The sequence below is a fragment of the Bacillus rossius genome, chromosome 5, assembly GCF_032445375.1.
Source record: "Bacillus rossius redtenbacheri isolate Brsri chromosome 5, Brsri_v3, whole genome shotgun sequence".
Lineage (NCBI taxonomy): Eukaryota > Metazoa > Arthropoda > Insecta > Phasmatodea > Bacillidae > Bacillus > Bacillus rossius.
Genome location: NC_086333.1, coordinates 84626148 through 84645179, shown reverse-complemented (window position 1 = coordinate 84645179; position 19032 = coordinate 84626148). Strand labels below are relative to the sequence as shown.

The 19032-nt window shown below is 48.1% G+C and overlaps 2 protein-coding genes across 4 annotated transcripts; one reads left to right on the top strand and one right to left on the bottom strand.

Moving 5' to 3' along the window:
• Window positions 1–40: 40 nt before the first annotated feature.
• LOC134532181 (cell division cycle-associated protein 3-like) lies at window positions 41–9668 on the top strand. 2 transcript variants are annotated; one of them, XM_063368580.1, is made up of 5 exons: window positions 41–474; window positions 683–850; window positions 2590–2739; window positions 4002–4169; window positions 9411–9668. In XM_063368580.1, the coding sequence occupies exons 1-5, from the start codon at window positions 313–315 to the stop codon at window positions 9573–9575; spliced, it is 813 nt and encodes a 270-aa protein (XP_063224650.1). In that variant the 5' UTR covers window positions 41–312; the 3' UTR covers window positions 9576–9668. The 2 variants fall into 2 exon arrangements, with proteins under 2 accessions (XP_063224650.1, XP_063224651.1); XM_063368581.1 differs by lacking the exon at window positions 2590–2739 and having other exon boundaries at window positions 77–474.
• On the bottom strand, window positions 8389–12459 carry LOC134532180 (tetratricopeptide repeat protein 8). Of its 2 annotated transcripts, none has more exons than XM_063368577.1 (2): window positions 9744–12459; window positions 8389–9622 (listed from the first exon to the last, which is right to left on the bottom strand). In XM_063368577.1, exon 1 carries the CDS (start codon window positions 12042–12044, stop codon window positions 10539–10541), a length of 1506 nt encoding a protein of 501 aa, XP_063224647.1. In that variant the 5' UTR covers window positions 12045–12459; the 3' UTR covers window positions 8389–9622; window positions 9744–10538. The 2 variants fall into 2 exon arrangements, with proteins under 2 accessions (XP_063224647.1, XP_063224648.1); XM_063368578.1 differs by having other exon boundaries at window positions 8389–9616.
• Window positions 12460–19032: the final 6573 nt, after the last annotated feature.

Genomic DNA, 19032 nt, shown 5'->3' with positions numbered 1-19032 from the left:
CCAAACAAAAAACAAATTTGCAGAAAAGAGAAATTTTACGTTTCATGGGTGGTCACTCTTCAAACGTCAACGGGTTTAAATTTAAAATAACGTACTTGCAATATTGTGCAAATGTAATGAGAAGAAAGTATTCGGGGACTTTGGATGATTTGTCCGTATAGTTTATATTATTATTGATGTTAAGTTTAGGACGAGTGAGCAGAGCAGTGGCTTCATATCTGTAAGCTCTTTGCATCACAACTATTTAACTAACGCAGAGTAACGTATTCGTCCGTTTCCCAAAAAATTTGAAGTTGTTTCATAAGTTTTCATATGAAGAAAACAATAATGGGTGCATTTTTGGCCAAGTACTTCAATGAATCAACTGAAGAAAACCGCCGTGACAAGGTCGACACTACCAAAGCAACTCCCAGACGTAAACTTGTAGTGGATCCTCGTTCGCCTACGATAGAAATTTCAAGGACGCCAATACAGGTACGTGGATGTACATTTTAACCGGCGCAACTACTGCTGAGTTAGGTACTTTTTAATTTTCATGATAATTGTGTCATATAAGGTAGGATTATTCTGAAGAGAAACAACTTTTTTTGTAATAGCGTTCCATAGTAAGTTTAACCGCTGGGAAGGTTACATTACAAGGGGTGGATGTAGTTGAGCTGTGAGGTTGTGTGGTTGGGGGCAGGTGGAAGGCACGCCCAGGCGCTGCAGTGAGGAGGCGCCCCACACAGAGCAGGCCGTGACAGGCGCCAGTGCCGTCGCTGTGAGCCATCAGCGGGTCAGCGCCCTGCAGCTGCGAAGGGAGAGAGATCCCAGGTCTCCGTCCTATGGGATAGCTCGCACCCCGCTCCAGGTGAGACATTCCATGTCGGCAGGCCATTGCTGTAGTTTGTATTTTCATTATCTTGAAACTGTTTTAATTATAAGCTTTTGAATATTTTATACCTACCCTTCCTTCCATTGATCAAAGTCTGCATTAAATAATATTTTTCTCTTTTTTCCTTATTTATTTTGTTTGCCTGAATGTTCAGGCAGCTTATATATTAGATGGTCCCTTTTTATAAAATAAAATTACTGGTAATGTCAGATATTAGCAAAGTTTCCATGTTGTCGGTGGTTGTTTTCAAATATAGTTAACAGTCTTTAACCTGGCTCATTCAGGACATTGGTCACGCTGTATTAACGAACGTCAGTATTGTCTTAATAGGAGTACAAAGTGTGGAAATGAGGCATGTAAAATGGGTAACATTCTTACAGCGCGACTTTTCCGTGAAGTAATAATAAAATTTCAAAAATACTTTTTTTTTAATTGTTCCGTATCACGGATCCAAGTTTATCCCTTTATACTGATGGGATGTTAGTGTATGGTTGATCCTGTGGTACATTATGCTTGTTGTTTAATTTAGTATGGTGAAAGATCCTGTCTAGAATAAAAATATTTGTTTGGAAGTAAAAAGAAGAATAAAAATTTGGATTTTTATTTGATCTGATAACACGAAAAAAATTCATTGTTACGTCACAATTTTTAGTGTATCTACGATCTGTCGACGTACTAAATTAAAACAGCAAGCATCATGTACCACAGAATCAATGTATTCAGGATCATGTGATTAGGATCAATGGATAGACTTTGTATATGTAATAAGAAACTTTTACCAATTTTTTTCACACACTAGACACGCGCCTGTATTTACCCTCCAAAAATATTTTTTTTTGAATTTCTAGTTTCTGAGAAATCACAGTTTATAACTTTCCTAATACTGCATTTGCATTGATGCGGCCGTTGCCATTTTTCTTTTAACCACGTGGGTCTATGTGTGTGTGTGTTTATGATTTGGAGAACTTGAGATAAATTGTGTGAATGGTCGATTACATTAGATTAGCTACATTAAAAATACTTCAAAACATTGTAAAAATTATTTTGATGGTTGCTTAGGAGTTACTATTATTTGTGGCTATCCTGACCTAACTGACCATTTTTTACAATTTAACTAAAGTTCTCCAAATCATGTACACACACAGATCACACGGGAAAAAAAAACTAACCTTTTCAGCATAATTTATTTCCCATAACCTATTCCAATTCTCTCCTCGTTATTCCAAATATGTACTGTTTATCCATAGTTCGTTCCTGGATTGTAAGTTTGGCTGATTCTGCACCTAATTGATATATACTTAAGTAGGTGAGTAATTTCACCCCAGAAGGGGTAGAAATGATTTGGCCATGCAAGGTGTGTCTATGAAAGACTGCAAAGAACAGAATGAACATAATGGACACAGTACCACCGTGGCTCCAGGAAACTGCCCTAGATAATTATGGAAATGTGTTATTGGTAACTTAGTATCTTAAGGCCACGAATTGTCCCTCTTCGTAACTTCTGAGGTCATGAGTCGAGCTGTCCGCTCACTCGTCTCCCGGGGTTCATTCAAGGTGGAGTCGAAACTAGTATTTGAGTAAGTAAGGAACGTGGTGGGTGTTGCCTGAGAATTCCCGTCCCTTCATCCGTCGTAGTTTGTAATGACCTCAGTGTGGACTTGTTCGATGTCCTCGGAGGGCAGTCCTGGCGACGCCCGGGTGCGTGTGGGGCGCAGGTGCCGGGCGGAGACGCGGGGGGACAGCCGGTGGAGCGCGTGCAGGAGATCCTGATGTACGAGGGACGCGCCGAGGTCCCCCTGGGGAAGAACTCTCCCAGGGAGACTGCCAACCCCTCCTGCGCCCGCATCATGGGGCTGTCCCGGCAGGTGCTCACGCCAGCGTGCTACTGTAATATCTGACCCTCTTAGATAGGAATTTTCACTTAAGTATCATGATATCGGTAAGGTCGAATAATTAGTTTAAATAACTAAATTTGTGAACATTTTAAACTTAAAATTTTTCAGAATTATGCTAAAGGTATTAATTTACAAAGTTTAATTACTCTCGCAGATTTGGTATAAATCATTTTGTTTTTACGGCTCACCTTCTCAGTACTTAAAGACGAATAGATGCGATAGAAAAATTATCCAACAACGTAATGAGTTAAAATTTTTAGTTATTATAACTTAAAGGTTTTAAATTATTTATCCATCTGTACTTCAAATTTTTTGTATTTTTTTAAAAGAAACCTGAAAACTAGTTTATTAACATTTTTATTAAAAAAATTAGTAGATTTTGTGATCACTTCATAGTTAATACTTGGAATGAAAGAAAGGTTTACTTATATAGTGGTGAGATAATTATAGTGGTGTGAAGCTAGATGATATTTAAACATCTTAGTTCTCTGCAAAAAAAGCATTTGGTTGAAGTATTTCATGAATGTAACAAAAGTTGCATGGACCACAGTGCTGCCATCTGTGCAAATGACATGTACCAAGGTTTATAGAGACACACGAATATTTAATAGTATGAACTGTTTAATGAATTATAACAAGATGGGCAGTATATTAAAAAAAATTACTTGTCAAAGATCAAATACAAGGTTTAGAAGGTTTTTTTTTTTCCTCCAGTGCCATTTCATTATATAGTTAAATTTAACATTTCACTCTACAAATCAAATGATTCAATAGTCTACATAGCTGCTCCAGCAGCGAATACTCGCATCGTGTATTGAAACTATGTATTTGAAAACACAATTTTTGTATATTTAATCACACACTGCATTATTTTTTTAAGAATTCAAACTTAAGTTTTTTGTCCCAGTTTTGTTTTATAAGTTTGTTTGCAACATGATAACACATGAATGTGCTTGTTACCGAGGTTTGATGTTTACACGTCACTGGTGGGTGTTGAAGGACTCGCTCACATTTTTATTCTTTATCTTAAAATTCATTCAACGAAAATAAATTTTTTATATACATCTTGTCGACAGATAGGCCATGGTGACAGTCTTGCATAACAAGTCAGGAAATCAGGAGGGGAACAGAGCCTGGAACCATCCTTGAATGATATTGGGAATGGAGTCGCTCTGTGACCCGGACAGCACCCTCGGTGGCTGGGGAGAGTGCATGGCTCCGGGCTGTGACAGGGCGCGCTGGCGGTGGACGCTGACATGGTTGGCTTCTTGTCGGGGCTGAGCCAGGCCCTCTCGCTGACCGACACCCAGCAGCAGAGGGTCATGAGCACGTACCAGGGACACGAGAACCCGGTGCGCGCCAAGACGCTGCCTCTGTCCAAGGAGACCCCGTCCCTGAGGGTGCGTGCCTTGCTGTGTTTACCCACGTGTGGATCACACATCATTTAATTGTAGTGTGACCCTTATGTGAGTTTTTCATTTTGGTTAAGAAAATTATTCTGCTCTGTGTGCTTGAATGTGTGTGTAAATAATTGGCCTATGTTGGCTTTTAATTAACTCTTCAAGTAAGTATAATTTGTTTAAAATAAAATATCTCGGCAGTAGTGTGAAGCTCTGTGAACAGCGCAGTTATTCTACATACTTCACCTGCCCGGTCACTGCCGGCAAGTGAGTACCTGTCTGTGAAGGGGGAGGGGGGAGGTAGATTTAAAATTAACCAGCCAAAGAGAAATAGTGTGTGTGTGATTGAGTGCGTGCGTGCGTCCGTGTGGCAGTGTTGACGGTTCTCCCTCCCTCTCGTACGTCGTGTCAACTGGCAGCGTCTATCTCGACAGGGGTTTGTGATGGATGAAACTGTGCCCAAACATTATTGTTTTTGGGATAGAAATTCCCCATGCTTTCCGTGGCATAACTGCAGACATTGTTGGTGTTCTGAAGTGCAGCTTTAACATTCCTCCAGCCCCACAGGTGTTTGCCGGCAATGCGAATGCTAGTTTTTATAGAAGAAACACTCTCTCTCTTTGCAGCAAGGGGAAGGGTAAAAAATAAACTACAATAGATGGAAAGGAAACCGGTAACAAAATAAGTCTTCTCGTCTTTTTGTTAGGTGGTGCAAGAATTGGAGGAGTCGTAAATATGTGGGGGGGGGGGGGGGGGGGGTGTTTGTCGTCATCACACCCTCCCTTCGCTAGTAAACAAAGTAGGACCGGGGGTCAACTCCAGTGCTGTAGTTTTGATGCACCAATTAGGCCTGTGCAAATATTTAAATTTTCAAATGCAAATTTTCAACTATTCATATTCAATCTCGAATACTAACACTGAAGTACTGATATTCATTTGCTTATGAAAATTTGACTTAACATGGCTTGTGAGTTTATTGTGTACCAACATTCGCTGTTGAAGTCAAGTCATTTGTGCAATATAAATATAAATACCCTTTTTGATGTTTTAATGGGACTTCATAATCAAAAGTATGAACAATAAAAAATGTTTTAAAAATGCAACAAGTACAGTCAAACCTCTCTGAAACGACCCCTCACGGTTCCCAGGAATAGGATCGTAATAGATGTTTTCCGATATTTTCAGTTGATTTCAACATCCCTCCCTCCCAAACTGCTACTCGCTAAGAAACCAGCCGTACAATGGCAGGATGCTGTCACTCACAATGTTAGACGGCTTTGCTTTAAACCCACTTCAACCTTCATGACAAGTCCGTCGCCCTACAGGCCACCTCTAAAGAAAATATGTCAAAAGACAGTTTATTTTTACTGGTTAGTTTACATGTACGATTTATTGCTTGCCATAGTTAAATACACTAGAACCCCGATGTCACGAACCCCAGATTAAACGAAGCAGTGATTTTACGAATACATTTTCGGGAACCGTCAAAAAATTGGACATTTTGACCAAAATGTGAAAATCAGAAAAAAATTTAAAAAAAAAAAGAAATGAAAGATCATTAAAATCTGTTAATTTTAACACACAGCGTATTTTTGTATCGGCTTTAATACTTCCAATAATGTTCATGTAAGAATAACAAAAAAAAAATGGGACATTCCCTTTAAAAATATGGCAGCGGTAGGTTCTGCAACGCGAGTGGGCGCACACGAAGCTCTCCCGGCTGGCTGGCGGCAGCGGCTTCATGACGCATAAGCTCACCCCTCCCTCCCCTCGGTGACATTCTTCAAGGCTAGCTCATCCCTCCCAGACACACAAACCATCTAGTGTCCTCCCTTATGACACCCCAACTTCGCTCCCCTTTGAAACTTCAGTGAGAAAATGCTCTTTTCACCCTCCCTTCTCCCGTAAAATTGGGCTATTATGATGGGGTACTAAAGCGGTGAGGGACGGGTAGGAGCGTTGTAAATATTTTCGGACCCCTTCCTCCCCTACAAACACGCCCAAAAAAAAGTATGTCAAAATATGTCACTTTTCACACCAAGTTCGAGTTCAGTCATCTCTGGCAAGGAATTTACAAGCTTTCAAACTTAAATATAAATGTATTTTAATAACAAGGGTACTATGAAATGAATATACCAAATAAAATCAAGCTGCTGTCACCAAACAAACATAAAACGGCCCAATGCGTGGTCGCTTCGTTATTGCTTGCGCGATAGGCGAGACGTGGAATGTTAGAAGAAAGATAAATGAGGGGGAGACAGACGGTAGCCAGTGTGTTTCCTGCGTGGGGAAGAAGTGGCATAGCTTTTTTTTCTTTTTCTTTTTGCTGCTGCTGGGTGAAGCAACCTTTTTCTGTCAACCCACGGGAAAAGATAATTGCTTGAGCTGTCAAAATAAACATCGCTGCGGCAGTTAAAACAAGTCGAGGCGGGCGTGCATCCAGTCGGTCGCTGTTAATGAAAACAACTGGCGGGCCAGTTGGTGTTGTGCCCTGTTTTGGGGACACATAAAGATTTTATCAATTTGCTGACAGTTTTAATATATTTTTACTCTCCTTGTTAAAATGAAGTAGATAACGTGATTGTTAACAAGTACAAGTAGCATCCGAGATCAGCCGCAGCGCATGGTACGGGGAGAGGGTGAGAAAGGGCGAGCGAGCGGCCAACTACTATGTTCACTCGCTGCGGCCAGAGGGTTTTTCCTGCGTTGCATTAATAGTAATTAATATTTAATGGTATTTTATTTATTGTCATAATACACAAAATCAGGGGGGGGGGGGGGGGAAGAAGAAAAAACCTGCATAAGTCATCAACAATAGTTTACAAATTCAAGCCAGAAAATATACCAAATCGGACTTCAAAAACTAAGCAAACTTTGTCAACCAATAGTAATCAAACTCAAAAGAGAAATCCAGCAGGTAGCTTTGCCTTAACTGCGTACCACACTAGACACTCGCAAAAAGCTAAACGTAAACACGTTGCCACAAAAACCTTTATCTGCACCCTGCCGGCAAAGGGACGTGGAATGGGGGTTGTCAAGCGCTGACAGCGGTCGACAGGAAGTGGTATCTATTTTTAGATATGCGCTTCATACGGCAGTACAGCACTCGGCAAGAGAAACGCAGTAACATGCTACTCACCACAAGAAACTTATTTTCTGTCCGATTTTCTTCGGATTTCCAGCAATTTTTTCACGGTTCCTCGAAATTGGGTTGTAATAGAGAGCTGGTCGCAATAAATGGGGTCGCAACGAAAAGGTTTTACTGTATTTAGTTTTTTTTCTCCCCCCTAAGTATTGTCTCGCTAAACAGTAATATTTCAAAACATGACATATTTGCCATCTCAAACTTGAAAACAAAATATTATTTGTAGGTATTCATTTCTTCACATGCACCAGAAGTGGGAAAAAACAAAACACGGACACTCCATAGTGATGGCCATTAAAAGAAGTAAATGTCATAGTTTCAGTGGTGTATAAATCAATAATCACAATCAATGTAACACCGTGTAACACATTAACAGCTTCCTTGCTGTATGTATCTACGGACCAAATGTTGCAACTCAAAAGTATATTTAAAAAAAAAAGTATATAATGGTTTAAGGTTCTAGGTGAAGTTAGCAGAAATTATGTTTATAATATTGCTGAACTAAAATATAATTCACATGGTTGAAGTTAATGAAAACTCTTGAATAACTAGGGTTTAAGTTTGAAATATGAGTTTATGTAAACACTAATTTGGGAAAACAGTCTTCAAAAAAGATACATTTTTTTCGTGAAATGGATTGCATTGGATTTCACTGTATTTTGCAGTTCGCGAAAACTTTCTAGATCAATGGTAGAATGGAAAATTACAGCACGTGCAACTGCCACTTGTGTGTACTGCAAATGTGTTTTCAACCTTAGCTATGATGATAGATATTTAGCTTAAATTTGCTTAGTTGTGAATATTTAGGCACTGTTGCCAGGCTATCAGAAGTCTTCTGTACCTTGAGAACCTAATTGATCTATGTTACCTAAGTATTAATCTTCCAAAATTCTATGAAGACCATATTTTATTTACTTTGGCTGTAATCTAATTTAGAATTGTCACTTTGTATTGAGAGTAAATGAATAAATGCTAAAACATTTCATTCTAAATAGCATATGCTAAAAAGAACTTGGGAACATAAAATTAGGGGGAGGAAATACACAAATCCATTTATAATATATGACTCAAATATATGTTGCAAAATCTGTTAACTTTATTTAATGTTAGTCAAAAGTGAGCTCAATTAAATGTGGTTTTAGATGTTGCATTCCATTATTTTTTATGCTGTTTTATGTACGACAAAGGTTTTAAGATGTGTTGCCTTTCGTGGCGCTGGTCACTACTCTGTAGCTTCTTTCTTCACGAAGGCTCGTTGGTATCTCACTGGCAAGAAGCGCGGCCAGAGTGCAGACGGCGCTGTAGAGTCTCTGTCGGGGGCTCCCCGCCAGAACATGCACAAGGTTCCAGCCGGTAGATGACTCGAGACAATTTCCAGTGCAAGCAGTTTATTGTACCCAACACACATCACCAAATCTTGCCCCCTTGACACACACTAACAGCTGCCCCTATAGTGCCAACTGATTAAGGACACGTAACTGACGGGAGGCGGAACTGCCTGCGATTCTTGGAGACTTGTGTCTCTCCGGCAGCACAATGCTCTAGGCAGACTGGTACGTGTCCGGAAACAGGCTGTTGGCAGTAGTAACCTTTCAATTGACAGGCACATGTCCGGAAATGGGTGGTCGAAAACTTGCATCTTTCAAGGCATAGCACTTGTGAACAGACGTTATAATCAGCGACAGGGAAGGCTCTTGTAGCTGATTGAGTGGCATTTGTTTTTTATTGTTTTTATTTAGCGAACAAGGAGAATATTCCAGTGAATTTACATTTTTCATTTTCCAACTTTGTCAATCCATGTCTGTCATTACAGGCTTTCTCCACTTTCCATTTTATCTCGGTTAGACTCGCTTACCCTTCGCACTGATATTTGGGTTATGGGTTATATCTACATGAATTTCTTACAAAATAGATATTTTTACATTCAACCACAATACACCAGATATGGCCACCAAATAATTCTTTCCATCTTATTAATCTGTTACGTTTATACATATTACGGATATGCAGATTTTTTAAATGCCTGCTGATACTGCCTCAATGCTTAAGGTAGTTTCTTGCAAGCGTGTTGTATCCAAGGACCGTGGTCTGCGCAGAGGATGCCTCTGTGCGATGTCAACTCCCCGCACCAGATGTGGCGGGGCCACGGTGGCAAGGACCGCCGTGTGTCCCCGCTCTCGGAGAACACCCCGCCGAGCAGACTCCATGACACCAGCAGGCTGCATGCTGTCTGGGACCAAGATGCCACCGTCGTCATATGACCCCTGCCACGCCGCCTCCAGACCTGCGGCTTGTGCCTCGCCTGTAACTGTCAAGTGTAAATTAAACTGTAAATAAATAATCCAATAACACAATGGTTGTCTTTAGTTTCATAATTACAGACAGTTGCAAGGAGAAGGCCACAGTGTTTTAGTGGTTAGCTTGCTCACCTTCAATCCAGATAATCCATTCCATTCAACTGCCAGCAGACATCTGTAGAACGTCAAAAGTTTAAGCAAGGGTGTGTGTGAACTTTCAGTTTTACAAAACATTTTACATCGAGGTATAAAGTGATAAGATTCTCTCTGATATTGAGATCTGTGTGCTGCTTGGCTGCATATGGAGAAATGAAGCCCCATTAAATATTCACTTGCAAATAAATATTTTGATAATTGCAGCTCTCGAGCACCCTTCTGTTCCTTACACTCTTCTAAAATAAATTTCCATATTTTTTGAACTGTGGATCCTTTTAGTTTCTCTCATTTAAACTCTTATGCCTTGTCAATATCAAACAGGAGTAATCCTCACAAGTGGTACAGTCTGCACAAAAAAAACAGTAACTGATCTAAGTAAACTACATTCTGGAATGAAGAAAAGCACTTCACTTGTTCTCATAGTAAGAAAGTGTTTCTTAAAATGGCACCAGCTAAAATTTGCCAATGGCATTTTGGACAAAGGCAACAAGAAACCACTTACATTATTCCCAAGGATTTGATATGGACCTTTTAAGTTACCTCTGATTGAGCTCTAAAATGTGATACAATTGAAGGTGCTTTCACTAAACTTAGGTGAATTATGTGTCAATGGTGCTTGTTTAAGGATCAGCTTGGCAAGGAAAAAGTGTAAAACTGTCTGGATGATCAACCTGTCATGCTGCAAGTGTCTCATTATTGAGACTGAGAAAAAGAGTGGTGGAACTATCAGACTGTAACATTTCACATTTACAGAAATATGTTAGTGTGCACTCAGATAAAAGAAAAATGTGCCTGCAGGTTCCGCAGAAGTTCTCTAGACTCAACATGACTTGAATATGCTTGAAGAGCCTTCTGCACCACCATGTAACTCATCTGCAAATCCCCGACTCTCTGGGAAAGCAGTGCGTGGTTAAAGTGTGGCTCGAACAAGTACGGAGCTAGGCTCGCCGAGGCTTGGAAGAACGCCCTGGCTTGCTCGGGATGGCTCCGGCGTATTTCCAGCACACCCAAGTTGTTGTACGATGGGGCGTGATTGCTGTCGGCAGACAGCGACAGGCGTAGACACTGGGTGGCAAGATTCACGTCTCCGACCCCGAGAGCAATGTGGGAAATGTTATACCACACGTCGGCTGCCGCTTCACTCGTTGCCAAACTGAGTGCCTGCTTGAAGCAAGGGAACATCATGTCATACTGCTGGGCATAGAAACAACATAAACCCAAGTTATTGAACAACTCTACGTTGTAGATTCCCATTTGCAATAGTCTTCTGTAAAAACACAAAGCAACCTCCGGCTGGTCTGTGTAAAAATGCTGCATACCGATGCATGCTATCGCTTCTCCATGAGTAGCATCTTGTTGCAATATTTGACGGTAATATTTCACAGACATTGGGATGTCATTCAGCCCTTCGAATAATCTAGCCATTTCTGTTGTCAACGTTACTTCTTCTGGAAAGTACCCAAGGCCTGTTTTACACACTTCCAGAGCAGACAGTGGTTGGTCGAGTCTAACATAAACTCGTGTCAAGCGAAGAAAAGTTTCTATACTTTGGTGTTGCTTGAGAGCAGATCGGAACTGTTGCTCTGCATCACGAATCATTCCAAGCATGAAATAGCATTTCCCGAGCTGCACTTTCCACCACCAGTCTTTAAACTTGCAGGCTTGCGTCGCTTGTACTGCAAGTTCCATAGCTTGACGAATGTCATTCTCATGATAGAATATATATTCAAACAAAGGTTTTGAAATACTTGGTTGCTGGGCATATTTAGACATATTCAATCTGGAAAGCTGAATGAATGGACCATCTGGTTCTGAAACCATGGAGGCAGTACCTAACCGCACAGTTCTCGCAGACTGTGAGGTCACAGGTCGAGAAGTCCTCGCTGTACGAGGTGTTCTTAAGGCCTGTTCCATGGTACCTGGTCTGCTTGAGAGGGTACCTGGGCGAACCATCCCACTCACTGGTCGTCCTGACTGGGTTTTAGGCCTGGAGCCAACAGCAGTCCCAGGTGTACGCAAAGATGTACCCGGTCTTGGCATCTGCGCCACAGCATCATTATCCATTAGGATTTCTGCGATTCCTTCTTCTTCAGCTTCAATATCATCAACATAAACTTGTTCAGTCAGAGCAGTCAATTTTAGAGTCCACACAGCCTGATCATAAGGATTTTTTACAAGCAGCTCAGTACACAGAGAAGCACAATCTTCGTAACGATGTCTTCTGAACAAGCTAAGTGCAATATATAATGAATCCATTCCTAAATAATTCATGAACATATGTTATAGTTTTGTGTACCTTAGTATTAAATACTTATTTGGCCTAAAAAAATTATCGGTGACACCACAACACAATATAAACATTCCACAAGAATGTCAATATGACAAAAAAGCTAAACAGCTTTCAATAAGAAAGGAATTTTAAATTCGAAATGTACATTAGAGCTGTAGCAAACCGTATGTATTCGTTACTGAGTAACGGGTGCGGCATCTAGTAACGAGTAACGAAACGTTACACACGAATGCATTTCGTTACTCGCATCTTTCGTATGTTTCACGCATGCGCGCGCTTATTCGTTACAAAGAACGATGTTTGTTTATTAATAAAAGTATAATTTGGAAATTCGTCGTCCAAGTTTTTTACTGTTTATTAAAGGTATTGTGTGTGTAGACAAAGTTTTAGATTCGAACAGAAACAACGTAAGAAAGTATTTTTTACAAATTATAAATATGTATGTTTTTGTTTTTTATAATCGCATATTTTCACGTTGACGCCGTCCCCGCTACCTCTGAGTATTTAGACGTGATTTTGTTCAGTTCGTGATCTCAGGGAAGGTTCGGCCTTGTGGCTAGAGGTAGGGGTCAACGCAGTAGGGCCCCCCGAGCTGTTGAGGCCACTCGGGACGCCTGAATAATAACACAAAACCTCTTCAGATAGTTGGTGAATTTAATACAGCACAGCCCAATACATGGTGCTGCCCGTTCTGGCCGTAACGGTTTGCCCGACGCGACTAGTCACACGCGCAGCTCACTTCCTCAGTGGCGGCTCACGATTCTTATGCGCGTGAGGGGCAGACTCGTATACGTGACGCGAAAGTTACAAAAGACACTCTGACATGGCACACGATATTTTGAAGCACAATACACTACACTAATACCTAGCTCTGGATAAACTGGGCTAGCAACACGTAGGCCCGTGTCTCCGGCGACTCTACGTGGTGACTAGGTGTGTCCCAGGGACTGAATCGTTATTAAGTTTGGTGGCGCACTGCAGTACGACGGTGATACATAAGCCCTGACATGACGAATTACAACTATTCCGCTAACACATTACACTTGATAAACTGGGCTAGCAACACGTAGGCCCGTGTCTCCGGCGACTCTACGTGGTGTCTAGGTGTGTCCCAGGGACTGAATCGTTATTAAGTTGGATGGCACGTGTCGCCTGCTGGCTGCCCCGTGCGGGCCAAAACTAAGTAGCCTGTAGGCTAAGTTGGGCGTGAAGCGCCGACGTAAAAACACATACTCTCCCCACAGTACTTACGTATGACGTAAACACTCATCTCGGAGCACTGATTGAATTAAGTTAAGTACCTCATGGTAAATTTAGGCCGACCGCGGAACTGTACAAAAGGTTGAAAAGAAATTACACTATGGAAAACTACATGTCGGTGAATGCAAAGGTTGAAGGTTCCGCGTTGCGCGCAGGCTGCCGGCCTGGTTGAGCTCTCGAAGGACACTAGCGGTGTCGCCGCGCGCGACCCCCCTCCCCCGCCAGCCCTCCCGCGGAAACGTGTGAATTTCGCGGGAAACTGAACCGGCCAGGTTCGGGACAAATCGCACATTGAAACATGATTTTGCAAAGACTTAATTATTAATTAATAAAAAATAATGTTTAATAAAATCCTGTGGAAAAACATAATTATAACAATTTGTTGTAGTGCGGCGGAAGGATATGCCACACCCGGCCGGATCCTTGCGCCGGTGTAGCACTCGTTGTATGGCGTTCGCCTCGTCGCACGAACTGCACTTTGCTGCGCGCACGGGCGCGTTCGGTGCACACGCTTTTGCGAGACGTTGATGAGGCATAGCGGTCTATGCGACAGAGGAGCATTGGCGGTCGGCGTCAAATGCCCCCCCTTCTCTGAGACCGCTATGTGCATCAACGCCTCGCTTCACACGCTGAGCACTTCACTGACGTTCGCCGCACTGCGAGCCCTACACTACGCGGCGGAGTGGTGGTGTGTTGTGATGTAAACATTCTGCCCTGAATACCTCTCCCACTCAATGAATGATAAGGGGTTACGCCCTGACCCGTGTCCTTTCCCCCCCTGGGACTGGGCAGCGACGTGCGCCTCTTCTAGCTCAATATGGTGACAAGTGGGTGGGGGGGTCAGTGTGGTCGGGGTGTGGCAGGGTGGTGGAATGGATGACGTGGGCGGGGGGAATGATAGGGGTCCAGCCACGAGTGTTGGCACACCTGGATCGCCCCTTACGGGCCGCGCCCGGGTGGAGTAGCTCGACGGGGACCTGGACCACTCGTAATCCGCCAGGTAGGCCGGGGGTCGGCGGGCCCTCTGTGGTCGTGTGGTGGGGACTGTGCTGGTAGGGGTCTCCACTGTGCAGAGTGTGGTAGGTCCCCTCGTGTCCGGTTGGGTGGTCGGGCAGCTCGCCTCCACGGCGGGGACAGGAGCGAACTCTACCGGCACGCTGTCGTCCGCGCAGTACGTCCTGACCGGGGCCCGACGTCTGCGGGTGGGGCGCCTATCCCTACTGTCCGGCTCCTCCTCCCCCTCCTCGGGCTCGTCCACGGATACCCGGAACGTGGCGTCCGCCAGGCTGAGGTCCAGCGGCCACAGTGGCTCGACGTCCTCCTCCTCACAGACCTCCTCCCCCTCCTCGTCAGGAAACCAGACCAACGGATTCCCCACCTCCTCGGGGACGTGCGGAACTGTGGCCAGCGGCACCGGGGACCTGCTCGGGGTGTCCCGGAGGTCGGGTTGGTTGCACTCATGTGCCTGATCAGGGCTACCCACGTCTGTGTCGCCCGTGTGCATGTCCCCCCGGGTGGTGGGTTCAGGTGCTGCTCCTTCCCGCGGCGTATCTGTGGCTTCCTGGAGTGTGGGGGATGGTGAAGAGGGGGTCGTTGGGCCAACTCTGACCCCGTGCGCGACTACGCGCAGGTCGTCCCGGTGCACTTTAGCGGGCCGTCCCCTTGGCGTCCGGACCGCATAGGATGAGGGGCCCGTCCTCCACAGGACCTCCCGCGGCTCCGACCATCGAGGCGCCAACCCCGCACAAAAGTTACGCGCCCCGGACGACAAGTGGTGCTGCCTGACATATACCAGCTGACCTGGCTGGATGGGGGGTGGGGGGTGACTAGTCATGGGCGTGTGGGCCGCCAGGAATTGGGCCTGCCGTTGTCTGGCGTGCTCCCTCCCCTCCTCATGATTGGGGCGCGCCACCGTGCCCATGGCAACATCGGCCACCCTGCTTTCCCCGGGCAAAGCCAAGTTCTTCCCGTACAGAAGCTCGGCAGGGGAATGACCGGTGACAGCGTTGGTGCGGCGCCGGAGGCAATACAACAGCTTCGGCAGGTGGACGTCCCATTTGGAGTGGTCGTCCCCCAACCTCAGCCGCAGCTGCGCTTTGACCTCCTGGTTCCGCCTCTCAGTGGGGTTGGCCTGGGGATGGTAAATGGGGGTGGTGTGGTGGTCGAGACCCCAACGGCGACAGTCAGCTCTCCAGCGCCTCCCGCTGAACTGACAGCCGTTGTCCGTCAACAGCACGCGCGCGAAACCATACCGCGGGAATATCTCGTGGTCCAGCAGGGCGGCTATGGTTCCGGCGCGCACGTTGGACACCGGGAAGGCCTCGACCCACCGGGTGAAAATGTCTGTGATGACGACCAAGAACCTCCTTCCCCGGGTGGTCCGCGGGTAGGGCCCCATTATGTCCAGGGCCAGGGTGTGAAACGGGTCGCGGGGCCGTCGGGGGCGCTGCTGCTCCACCCCGTCAGACCGCCTCGTCTTCCTCTGCTGGCACTGCTGGCAGCGCCGCACCAGGTCCCGTACGTCCCGCGTCACCCCCGGCCAATGGAAGGTCTTACGGATGTCTAACTGGGTTTGGTGCGCACCTGGGTGTCCCGCCAGCTCGTGCGTGTGGTGGAAGCCCATGACCTGCTCGCGGGCACCGAGCGGCACATGAAGGCGCCAGGCGTCCATGTCCCCTGGTACCCGGGTCTCCAACACCCCGTCCACGCACCTGTGGTAGGGGTGAACCTGCTCCCCACATGACCGCACCTCGGCCTGTGTGGGGTCGTCTGTCCGCTGGGCCTGTTTCACGAATTCCACTAATCCGCTCAGGGTCTCCACAGGCAAGACGGCGGGATAATCGGGGGCCCTTGGGATGTGGAATAAAGTTGCGGGCGCCTCCCCTGGAGTGACCGGCGGCGCGACTCCCCCTGGCGGCAACAGCCCCTCCCAGTCCTGGTCATCCTGAAACGTGTTGTGTGGGTCGGGATGGCGCGACAACTCGTCGGCGAACTGGTTGTCCCGTCCAGGGACGTGCTCGACCGCGAAGTCGAAGTTCTGGAGCATCAACGCCCACCTCGTGAACTTCGACTTGCGGCCCTGGGCGGAGTCCAGCCAGCGGAGACACTGGCTGTCCGTCCGCAGCGTGAACCGGCGGCCCTCCAGGTGGTGGCGGTAGCGGCGCATAGCCCAAACGACGGCCATGCACTCCTGCTCGTTCACATGGTACCGCCGTTCGGGCTGGCCGAACTTGGCGCTGGCGTACTCCACCACCCGGCGCACGCCTTTGTCCCCCACCTGGTATAGGACGGCCCCCATCCCCTCCTGACTGGCGTCTGTCTGAAGGAACAGGGGAAGGTCAGGCTGCAGACGGGCGAGCTGGTGGCACTCGCGGAACTGCCGTTTCACCGCATCCAGGGCGGCGTCCGCTTCGCTGGTCCACTGAAACCGGAGCTTGGGTGACAGCAAGTCCGTCATCGGGGCGGTGACGCTGGCAAAATGCGGAATGAACGAGCGCAGCCAGTTGAGAAGGCCCATCAACTTCTGCAGCTGCTTGCGGGTTCGAGGGGCGGGTTTGGACTCAATAAGGTTCAGGTGCTTTGGCAGAGGGCGGCAACCCTCCGCGTCCACCATGTGCCCTAGGTACTCCAGTTCAGCCGCGCCCACGTGGCATTTCTGGGGGGCACACGTGAGGCCGTGTCTGGCCAGCCGCTCAAGGACCAGGCCGAGGTGCCGGGCGTGGTCCTCCCACGACCGTGACCAGATAAAGACGTCATCCAGGTACGCGGCGGCGAACTCGCCCGCGTACCCGTCTAACACACGCACCATCATGGCCTGGAAGGTCGCGGGGGCGTCCATCAGCCCGAACGGCATGGCACAGAACTGGAAACGCCGGCCGTCAGGGGCAGTGAACGCGGTCTTCGGGCGGTCCTCTGGACGTACCGGCACCTGCCAGTACCCGGACTTGAGGTCCAGGGACGTGAAGATGCGGGCGTCGCCCAGCCCCGCCAAAGCGTCTGTTATGTTGATGAGCGGTGGTGGGGCGGGTATGGTTACTGAATTGACTGGTTTGAAATTCACACAAAAACGCATGGAGCCATCTTTCTTGTTCGCCATGACAATCTGGCAGTTGTATGGCGACTCACTGGGTTCGATGACTCCATCGCGTAACATTTCCGTGATCTGGGTCTGGATGACGTGCCTTTCAGTGGGTCCGAACCCGTATGGTTTTACGAACTGGGGTTGGTGAGGTCGGGTGGGGATGGTGTGTTCCGTGGTTGTGGTACGGCGGAGCATATCTGTGGCCGCAAACACCTGTGGCTGTTGAGACAAGACATTGTTTATGAGCTCTACATGGGCAGCGGGCACACCGTTCCTCAAGTCCGCGAGCGTGATGGGTGTCCCCTGCTCGGCGGGTGGCCGATAGCCCAGGCTGTAAACTGTGCGCCGCTCGTGGTGGCCAACGTGCAACCTCCCCTCCCTGACTTCCACAGTGGCGTCCTCCTGCGCCAGCCAAGGCAGACCTAGGATCAGCATCTCCCGTAGTCCCTCTACTACTAGTGCTGTTGTGTGACTAACATGGTCCCTGATGGAGAGGGTGATGTTCGAGCGGCCAACAATACGCGCTGTCGCCCCCTGCGTCGCTAACTGTACCTCCTCCACATCTGAGACAATGTCCCGTACGCTCGAGCATTGAGCCGACACATACGTGTGGCTGGCGGCCGTGTCGACAAGAGCATGCACCGGCTGTCCATCCATCCTGACGGGAATTCGGAGTAAATGCCCCGCCCCAGGTCCCAACAGCCCTAATTGGAACGACTCACCACACTGCTCCCGGGGCGCTGCCGCTGCCGTCAGGCGGTCCGCAGGTGCTGCCGGTGTCGCCGGGGTCACCTGGTGTCCGGTACTGCTCGCCGACGACCCGGTGCAGGCCGCTGACGAGTCGGGTGCGCCGCGCCCGTCCGTCCTGACGGGGCGTGCCGGTGTGTCAGCGGACACCGCAGGTGCTGCCGGTGTCGCCGGGGCCACCTGGTGTCCGGTGCGGCTCGCCGACGACCCGGTGCAGGCCGCTGACGAGTCGGGTGCGCCGCGCCCGTCCGTCCTGACGGGGCGTGCCGGTGTGTCAGCGGACACCGCAGGTGCTGCCGGTGTCGCCGGGGCCACCTGGTGTCCGGTGCGGCTCGCCGACGACCCGGTGCAGGCCGCTGACGAGTCGGGTGCGCCGCGCCCGTCCGTCCTGACGGGGCGTGCCGGTGTGTCAGCGGACACCGCAGGTGCTGCCGGTGTCGCCGGGGCCACCTGGTGTCCGGTGCGGCTCGCCGACGACCCGGTGCAGGCCGCTGACGAGTCGGGTGCGCCGCGCCCGTCCGTCCTGACGGGGCGTGCCGGTGTGTCAGCGGACACCGCCGGTGCTGCCGGTGTCGCCGGGGCCACCTGGTGTCCGGTGCGGCTCGCCGAGACCCGGTGCAGGCCGCTGACGAGTCGGGTGCGCCGCGCCCGTCCGTCCTGACGGGGCGTGCCGGTGTGTCAGCGGACACCGCAGGTGCTGCCGGTGTCGCCGGGGCCACCTGGTGTCCGGTGCGGCTCGCCGACGACCCGGTGCAGGCCGCTGACGAGTCGGGTGCGCCGCGCCCGTCCGTCCTGACAGGGCGTGCCGGTGTGTCAGCGGACACCGCAGGTGCTGCCGGTGTCGCCGGGGCCACCTGGTGTCCGGTGCGGCTCGCCGACGACCCGGT